At 48.3% G+C, this 10,539-nt stretch overlaps 1 protein-coding gene across 1 annotated transcript in view; it reads left to right on the forward strand.

The window, feature by feature from the left end:
- Window positions 1-4,956, forward strand: part of LOC137544636 (tyrosinase-like) — a 51,127-nt gene extending 46,171 nt beyond the window's left edge. The window contains exon 4 of the mRNA XM_068265734.1: window positions 4,776-4,956. Coding sequence (XP_068121835.1) covers window positions 4,776-4,941 — 166 coding nt within the window. The 3' untranslated portion in view covers window positions 4,942-4,956. The remainder of the gene's footprint in view (window positions 1-4,775) is intronic.
- The last annotated feature ends 5,583 nt before the right edge of the window (window positions 4,957-10,539 follow it).

The raw sequence follows: 10,539 nt of genomic DNA on the forward strand, positions 1-10,539 counted from the left end.
CATTCCTGCAACTCCATCAGGGTCTGAGACATCCACATTCCTGCAACTCCATCAGGGTTTGAGACATCCACATTCCCGCAACTTCATCAGGGACTGAGACATCCACATTCCCGCAACTCCATCAGGGTTTGAGACATCCACATTCCTGCAACTCCATCAGGGTCTGACACATCCACATTCCTGCAACTCCATCAGGGACTGAGGCATCCACATTCCCGCAACTCCATCAGGGTCTGAGACATCCACATTCCTGCAACTCCATCAGGGTCTGAGACATCCACATTCCTGCAACTCCATCAGGGTCTGAGACATCCACATTCCTGCAACTCCATCAGGGTCTGACACATCCACATTCCTGCAACTCCATCAGGGTCTGAGACATCCACATTCCTGCAACTCCATCAGGGTCTGAGACATCCACATTCCTGCAACTCCATCAGGGTCTGAGACATCCACATTCCCGCAACTCCATCAGGGTCTGAGACATCCACATTCCTGCAACTTCATCAGGGACTGAGGCATCCCCATTCCCGCAACTCCATCAGGGTCTGAGACATCCACATTCCTGCAACTCCATCAGGGTCTGAGACATCCACATTCCTGCAACTCCATCAGGGTCTGAGACATCCACATTCCTGCAACTCCATCAGGGTTTGAGACATCCACATTCCCGCAACTTCATCAGGGACTGAGACATCCACATTCCCGCAACTCCATCAGGGTTTGAGACATCCACATTCCTGCAACTCCATCAGGGTCTGACACATCCACATTCCTGCAACTCCATCAGGGACTGAGACATCCACATTCCTGCAACTCCATCAGGGTCTGAAGCATCCATATTCCTGCAACCCCAGCAGGGTCTGAGACATCCACATTCCCGCAACTCCATCAGGGTCTGAGGCATCCACATTCCTGCAACTCCATCAGGGTCTGAGACATCCACATTCCTGCAACTCCATCAGGGTCTGAGACATCCACATTCCTGCAACTCCATCAGGGTCTGAGACATCCACATTCCTGCAACTTCATCAGGGACTGAGGCATCCCCATTCCCGCAACTCCATCAGGGTCTGAGACATCCACATTCCTGCAACTCCATCAGGGTCTGAGACATCCACATTCCTGCAACTCCATCAGGGTCTGAGACATCCACATTCCTGCAACTTCATCAGGGACTGAGGCATCCCCATTCCCGCAACTCCATCAGGGTCTGAGACATCCACATTCCTGCAACTCCATCAGGGTCTGAGACATCCACATTCCTGCAACTCCATCAGGGTCTGAGACATCCACATTCCTGCAACTCCATCAGGGTTTGAGACATCCACATTCCCGCAACTTCATCAGGGACTGAGACATCCACATTCCCGCAACTCCATCAGGGTTTGAGACATCCACATTCCTGCAACTCCATCAGGGTCTGACACATCCACATTCCTGCAACTCCATCAGGGACTGAGGCATCCACATTCCCGCAACTCCATCAGGGTCTGAGACATCCACATTCCTGCAACTCCATCAGGGTCTGAGACATCCACATTCCTGCAACTCCATCAGGGTCTGAGACATCCACATTCCTGCAACTCCATCAGGGTCTGACACATCCACATTCCTGCAACTCCATCAGGGTCTGAGACATCCACATTCCTGCAACTCCATCAGGGTCTGAGACATCCACATTCCTGCAACTCCATCAGGGTTTGAGACATCCACATTCCTGCAACTCCATCAGGGTCTGACACATCCACATTCCTGCAACTCCATCAGGGACTGAGGCATCCACATTCCCGCAACTCCATCAGGGTCTGAGACATCCACATTCCTGCAACTCCATCAGGGTCTGAGACATCCACATTCCTGCAACTCCATCAGGGTCTGAGACATCCACATTCCCGCAACTCCATCAGGGTCTGAGACATCCACATTCCTGCAACTTCATCAGGGACTGAGACATCCACATTCCCGCAACTCCATCAGGGTCTGAGACATCCACATTCCTGCAACTCCATCAGGGTCTGAAGCATCCATATTCCTGCAACCCCAGCAGGGTCTGAGACATCCACATTCCCGCAACTCCATCAGGGTCTGAGGCATCCACATTCCTGCAACTCCATCAGGGTCTGAAGCATCCATATTCCTGCAACCCCAGCAGGGTCTGAGACATCCACATTCCCGCAACTCCATCAGGGTCTGAGGCATCCACATTCCCGCAACTCCATCAGGGTCTGAGACATCCACATTCCCGCAACTCCATCAGGGTCTGAGACATCCACATTCCCGCAACTCCATCAGGGTCTGAGACATCCACATTCCTGCAACCCCAGCAGGGTCTGAGACATCCACATTCCCGCAACTCCATCAGGGTCTGAGGCATCCACATTCCCGCAACTCCATCAGGGTCTGAGACATCCACATTCCCGCAACTCCATCAGGGTCTGAGACATTCACATTCCTGCAACTCCATCAGGGTCTGAGACATCCACATTCCTGCAACTCCATCAGGGTCTGAGACATCCACATTCCTGCAACCCCATCAGGGTCTGAGACATCCACATTCCCGCAACTCCATCAGGGTCTGAGACATCCACATTCCTGCAACTTCATCAGGGACTGAGACATCCACATTCCCGCAACTCCATCAGGGTCTGAGACATCCACATTCCTGCAACTCCATCAGGGTCTGAAGCATCCATATTCCTGCAACCCCAGCAGGGTCTGAGACATCCACATTCCCGCAACTCCATCAGGGTCTGAGGCATCCACATTCCTGCAACTCCATCAGGGTCTGAAGCATCCATATTCCTGCAACCCCAGCAGGGTCTGAGACATCCACATTCCCGCAACTCCATCAGGGTCTGAGGCATCCACATTCCCGCAACTCCATCAGGGTCTGAGACATCCACATTCCCGCAACTCCATCAGGGTCTGAGACATCCACATTCCCGCAACTCCATCAGGGTCTGAGACATCCACATTCCTGCAACTCCATCAGGGTCTGAGACATCCACATTCCTGCAACTCCATCAGGGTCTGAAGCATCCATATTCCTGCAACCCCAGCAGGGTCTGAGACATCCACATTCCCGCAACTCCATCAGGGTCTGAGGCATCCACATTCCTGCAACTTCATCAGGGACTGAGGCATCCACATTCCCGCAACTCCATCAGGGTCTGAGGCATCCACATTCCCGCAACTCCATCAGGGTCTGAGACATCCACATTCCCGCAACTCCATCAGGGTCTGAGACATCCACATTCCTGCAACTCCATCAGGGTCTGAGACATCCACATTCCCGCAACTCCATCAGGGTCTGAGACATCCACATTCCTGCAACTCCATCAGGGTCTGAAGCATCCATATTCCTGCAACCCCAGCAGGGTCTGAGACATCCACATTCCCGCAACTCCATCAGGGTCTGAGGCATCCACATTCCTGCAACTTCATCAGGGACTGAGGCATCCACATTCCCGCAACTCCATCAGGGTCTGAGGCATCCACATTCCCGCAACTCCATCAGGGTCTGAGACATCCACATTCCTGCAACTTCATCAGGGATTGAGGCATCCACATTCCCGCAACTCCATCAGGGTCTGAGGCATCCACATTCCCGCAACTCCATCAGGGTCTGAGACATCCACATTCCCGCAACTCCATCAGGGTCTGAGACATCCACATTCCTGCAACTCCATCAGGGTCTGAAGCATCCATATTCCTGCAACCCCAGCAGGGTCTGAGACATCCACATTCCCGCAACTCCATCAGGGTCTGAGGCATCCACATTCCTGCAACTTCATCAGGGACTGAGGCATCCACATTCCCGCAACTCCATCAGGGTCTGAGGCATCCACATTCCCGCAACTCCATCAGGGTCTGAGACATCCACATTCCCGCAACTCCATCAGGGTCTGAGACATCCACATTCCTGCAACTTCATCAGGGACTGAGGCATCCACATTCCCGCAACTCCATCAGGGTTTGAGACATCCACATTCCTGCAACCCCATCAGGGTCTGAGGCATCCACACTCCTGCAACTTCATCAGGGTCTGACACATCACTTGGCACCATCATCTTCTCTACCATTGACTGGGGATCCCCTTTACTGTTACTGGGGCTGTTCACACTGATGGCCAGAGCTTGAGTTCTGGAAAGTCTACAATCAACACATGTATAATGTATTGTTTGTGCTGTCTCTCAATGTTGAGGATTTGGTAAGTGATTGGTGTTCACTGGTGGAGAGATGTATGTCTGGTACTGTCACTGAAAGTAGAGCATTTGTTAGAGATTGGTGTCATTTGGCAGACCCACGGTTGGTACTATCTCTGCATGTTAATGATTTGGTTAGAGATTGGTGTAGTTTGGAAGACCTATGGTTGGTACTATCTCTGCATGTTAATGATTTGGTTAAAGATAGGTGTTGTTTGGAAGATATATGGCTGGTGCTGTCACTGAATTTTGATGATTTGGTTAGAGATTGGTGTCGTTTGAAGGACCTATGGTTGGTGTTATCTCAGAATGTTGATGATTTGGTTAGAGACTGGTGTTGTTTGGAAGACCTATGGTTGGTTGATGATTTGGTGAGAGATTGGTATGATTTGGAAGACCTATTGTTGGTGCTATCACTGACTGTTGAGGATTTGGTGAGAGACTGGCATTTTCTGGCTGGAAGACGGACACATCTTGCTACCTGTAAATGTTGTGGATTTAATGATTTACCAGTTGATGGTTTGTTGGGCCTCATCAAGAACTTTCTGTGTGTTTTTTCTTATTCAGCATCCTGGAAATGTGGACATCATGCTACGGTGGCAATCCAGAAATGTATCCAGAAAATGATATCCCTGGACAGGGTCCCCTGGATTTTGTTGTGCCATTTTACCCCTATCTCCGAAATAAGGATCTCTTACAGTCCTCCTTAGTGTTTGGCTACTCCTATGAATAATAAACAGCAGCAGAAAGCAACCATGAGAATGCCTAAAAACTGCCTTGTGAATAAAGAGCGACATAATATTACTGTCCCGGTCACTTACATGCTCCGGTCGAGCAGCTGGCAGGAACGGGTGTTGATGCACGGTATGTCGGCACACCGGGACGCGATTCAGAGAGATAGGGATGATCGTAATCAGCTAATTACGATTATGCACATACAATTTCGCCTATACGTAATTACGAATTGTACATTTAATTGATTTTGTACAGTCATTTGTAATTTCGCGTAAAATTTTGCGTAATTTTCGCGTAATTTTGTGCCGACTTTGGCAGTTAATAGCAGAGTGCTCATACATGCTATTTACACCAAAATTGCTGCATATGTTAAGAGTAGTGATTACAAGTCTAAAAAAGAATTTTTCAAAAAGACCATGTAGTTTTTGAGAAAATCGATCTTAACCTCTTGAGGACTGCAGGGCTAAACCCCCCTAGTGACCAGGCAATTTTTAGTTTAAAAGGCCACTGCAGCTTTAAGGCCAAGCTGCAGGGCCGCACAACATAGCACACGAGTGATTCCCCCCCCCCTTTTCTCCCCACCAACAGAGCTCTCTGTTGGTGGGGTCTGATCGCTCCCCCCATGTTTATTTTTTTTTAATAAATATTTGTGTTGCCCTTTTTTAAAAATAAACCCTCTTCCTTTAAATCCCTTCCCTCCCTCGCTCCCTCCCTCCCCACAGCCAGCCAATTACGGCGATCGGCTGTCATAGGCTTCACCCTATGAGAGACGATCGCTCTCTTGTCCCCCAGGGGGACAGCCGTGTCACACGGCTGTCCCCAGTGCAGCGCTGCTGCTGATCGCAGCGCTGCACAGAGTAAATAGACGGCGATTACGCCGTCTAACAGTCTCCCGAGCGGCAATAGCTGCTCGGAGACTGAAGGCGGGGTGGAGCTCCACCCCCCAAGCAGGAGATGCGTGCGCAGCCTGCGCGCGATCTCCTGCAAAACAGAGCCCCAGGACTTTACGCCAATTGGCGTTAGGCGGTCCTGGGGCTGCCGCCGCGGCCACGCCTACCGGCGTGACGCGGTCGGCAAGAGGTTAAAAAAGCAAAGAAAAAATAATTTTTAAACTTAGAAAATTTAAAAAACATTTTTATTTGCATTTTTAAAATTGATTTTCTCAAAAATGACATGTTTTTTTGGGGGAAAATGATTTTATTGACTTGTAAAAACTAATCTCCTTAAAGAGACTCTGTAACAAAATTTTGAGCCTTATTTCTTCTGTCCTATAAGTTCCTATGCTTGTTCTAATGTGGTCTGTCTTACTGCAGCCTTTCCTACTTGCACTGTCTCTGTAATAAATCTTATCTCCTTTCCTCTCATGTCTGTCGGGCTGAGGCTGGAATGTGTGGAATGTGCAGCACTGCTTGTCATTGGCAGAAGCTATACACACCCTCTCCAAGCTCTGCATGAGTCACACAGTAAGCTAGTTCTCAGCCTATGATACTCTGGTTAGAAGCCATGTCATTTGTTTGTAAACACTGCCTAAAACTGTTCATTACAAGCCAGGATTGCAGCAGAGAGTGGCAGAAACAGCAAAGAGGGGCCCAGGAGAAAATAAGGAAAAGAATGGTATGCTTTTTATTGTAAGAATATTAGAGTACAGATTCTCTTTAACATATGTAGCAATGGTAGCGATAGCATGTATGGGCACTCTGCTATTCACTGCCAAAGTAGGCACAAAATTACGCGTAAATTATGCTAAATTTTACGTGAAAGTATGAATGACTGTACGAGCAATTTTGGTAGCAACAGCATGTATGGGGGCTTTGCTATTAAAGTCGGCACAAAATTATGTAAAATTTCATGAAAATTATGGGAAAAATTAATTACGATTCTCCCTGAAATTTCACATTACAATTACAATGCATAATTGCAAATTTCAATGCAAAATTTCGTCCCACCACTGCTGAGAGGTGAGGTGCATGGTGGTGCACGCACATTCATTCAGCGGTGGTGCATTGCGTGCTGCATTGAAAGACACATGCTCTATGTGCATGTGTCGAGGCTTTGTATATGAGTACCTGATCATGTGGCCAATGTAAGCTTCAGGAGAATCAATACCAAAATGCTGTAGTATTTTGTCACAGTAGTCAGCGGTACATGTATCTTAGGAAACCATAATGTAACCCCTACAGTTGGAACAGAAGGCACAGGACAACACGTGGCTGGGTGGCAAATGGAGAAGGACGAAGGCGATGGGCCAGTTGACAGGCTGGAAGAACGTCAGCAACAGCAGTAGCATCTGAGGCAGCATCCACCTTCAGAGGCTTAGATACTCCAAGGCACTTGTCAGGTATGGTAAGCAGGAGTCTATAACAGTATGAGAAGTTTTACAGGCAAGGTTCATACACAGAGCAGATTGTTGGATAAAGCAGATCAGATTCTCAGAAGCCAGAAGCAGAGAGGGTAGGACGGACGGAGCAGAGGACGGCAACACATCTCGTACTCAGATCAGGGTCAGCAGGAAAGACAACAGGTCACATCAAACGATTGCTAATGATTCTCCTCAGGCTTAAATTGGCACATAAATGTGTAATATTTATTATTATTATTGTTATTTAGCAGTTATATAGTGCCAACATCATCCGCAGCACTGTACACAGTATATATGTATATAGTTGTGTCAATAACTGTCCCTCAGAGGGGCCCCAATCTTATCCCTACCATAGTCCTATGTGTATCCAATTCTAGGGCCATCATGTATTTTTAGGAAGAAGTCAATTAACTTAACTGTATGTTTTTGAGATTTGGGAAGAAACCAGAGTACCCAGAGAAAACCCACACAGACACAAAGGGAGAACATACAAACTCCGTGCAGATAGTGCCCCAGCCAGGTTTTGAACCGGGGACCCAACGCTGCAAGGTGGGGGCGCTAACCACTATGCCACTCATGTATGCAAAGAGTGTGCGTCTTTCTACGCATGTGACTGTGACAATAAGAATTTGTCTGTGCTAAAGAAAGCTTTCTTGTCCTTATGGAATATTTAGCACCCACCAAGAAGTCTCTGACTTTCACAGAAGTCACATTTATTGATTTCCCTAATATGTGAAGCAAGAACAAAAAGAGCTGTGAAAACAGGAGGTTATGGTTCAGAAATGGCCACCAACCCCACATTTTCATTTTACATTATACATAACAAACATGGAATGAAAAAGGTTATCTTGTTCCTCAGAATTCCCCATTACTACTAAATGCTGCAACTATTAAAAAGTTAAATGTTGTTGGTGCCTCCTCCATTGTATTGTACACTAAGCAGAATACAGAGCTTGCATAGCATGTTCAGAATGTGACACCTGCATTATGGCATTATGTCTGGAAAAAGGAAGTGACCCATACAGACACTTCCTCCTCTTTATTGATAAAGCTGGTCCTGATCACCAGGCTTGTAGAGTCAAATCTGATCCTCTAGCAGAGCCACTGAGACCTACAGACACTTATGCCTTGTGGATAATGCAGATCCTGGTCACACTATGCTTGAAAAGTCCAACCTGATCCTCTAGAGCTCGGCTACTGAAGCCCACAGAGTATTATTCCTCCTCCTGGATACAGCAGGTCCTGATCACCAAGATTCTGTAGTCTCTTGATCCTCATGTACTCTGCAACTGAGACTAGCAAACCCTCCTCCTCCTGGATACAGCAGGTCCTGATCACCATGTGTAACATCCCTTATGATGGCGGCTGCGGGTACGCAGGATGCCTCTGCAGCCGCCTTTGTTCTCGGTACTGAGGCCTCATCCGTTCCGCTGGCGTCTAGCACGCCAGGGACGGGACTGTCAGTTGCTCATAGGGTCGCTGTCTCGCGCGGGCGCGCGCAGAGAAAGGACCTTTATGCTGGAAGAAGGCGCGTCAGGAGAGACTCACAGCGCGCGGATTGGCTGATTGGCAGGGGCGTGGCTGTGGGCTCTCCTCGCTGCTTCATAAGCTTTCTCCGCTCACTTGCAAACTGTCTGCTGTTGCAAATACGTCAGTGTTAGCGCTCAGACCTTAGACTAGTTCCGGTGTGCTTTGATCTGGGAGGAAACCAGGGATTTCACACAAGACTAGGATTGTTGCTTTATTGTATTATTGATATTCTGTGTATGACTCTGGCTTATCTCTGACTCTGCTTCTGCTCAACGTTTCTGTACTTCTGCCCATCTGATCCAGTTGCCGAACCTCTGCCTGAATCATTACTATTCTCTTGCCTTCTGATTTTGTACTGTACCTGCCTCTCTGTTGCTGAACCTTGCCTGTCTGACCCTTCTACTCTCCAGTAAGCCCTTGTCACTGGAGAGGTGCTCTGATAGTACCCACCAGCTCCTCTGGTGAGGTCTAGCTAAACTATCTAGTTCAGGCATGGGCAAACTTGGCCCTCCAGCTGTTAAGGAACTACAAGTCCCACAATGCATTGCAGGAGTCTGCCAGCCACAGTCATGACTCATAGGCAAATGCATTGTGGGACTCGTAGTTCCGTAACAGCTGGAGGGCCGAGTTTGCCCATGCCTGATCTAGTTACTTTTGTTGATAATACCCACCAGCTCCTCTGGTGAGGTCTAGTTTAACTATCTAGTTACTGTTGCTGATAGCACTCACCAGCCCCTCTGGTGTGGGGTCCTAGCTACTCAGCTACTATTTTGGCTAGTACCCTCCAGCTCCTCTGGTGGGGCCTAGCACAGATTGTTTGCAGATAATACCCACCAGCTCCTCTGGTGAGGTGAGGTTTAGTCAAAGTCAAACTAATCTGCCATTTCCACTGGTAGCTCTCTCCAGCCCCTCTGGTGAGATCTACCCTCTACTGTTGCACCAAACACTATTATTACTACATCTCTGCCTTCTATATTTGCATTATTGGTGATACTGCAGATCACCACATAATCAGGTATAGAGTCTGCATTATTGGTGATTCTGCAGATAACACAATAATCAGACATCTGTGTTGCTACACCAATACATTATACAATCGTTACACCATGCTTCTGTAGCCTTGATCCTCTAGTAGTCTGCAACTGAGACTGGCAGACACTTCCTTCTCCTCCTTCTGGATAAAGCAGGTCCTGATCACCATGCTTCTGTATCCTTGATCCTCTAGCGCTCTGCTACTGAGACTGACAGACACTTCCTCCTTCTGGATAAAGCAGGTCCTGATCACCATACTTCTGTAGCCTTGATCCTCTAGTGCTCTGCTACTGAGACTGACAGACACTACCTTCTCCTCCTGGATACAGCAGGTCCTGGTCATTATGCTTCTGTAGCCTTGATCCTCTAGCACTCTGCAACTAAGACTAACAGACGCTTCCTTCTCCCCTTGGATACAGCAGGTCCTGATCACCAAGCTTCTGTAGACTTGATCCTCTAGCGCTCTGCTACTGAGACTGACAGACACTTCCTCCTTCTGGATAAAGCAGGTCCTGATCACCATGCTTCTGTAGTCTCTTGATCCCCTAGCACTCTGCTACTGAGACTGGCAGACGCTTCCTCCTCCACCTGGATACAGCAGGTCCTGATCCCCAAGCTTCTGTAGCCTTGATCCTCTAGCGCTCTGCTACTGAGACTGACAGACACTTCCTCCTT

Source organism: Hyperolius riggenbachi, chromosome 1 (assembly GCF_040937935.1).
Source record: "Hyperolius riggenbachi isolate aHypRig1 chromosome 1, aHypRig1.pri, whole genome shotgun sequence".
Taxonomy (NCBI): domain Eukaryota; kingdom Metazoa; phylum Chordata; class Amphibia; order Anura; family Hyperoliidae; genus Hyperolius; species Hyperolius riggenbachi.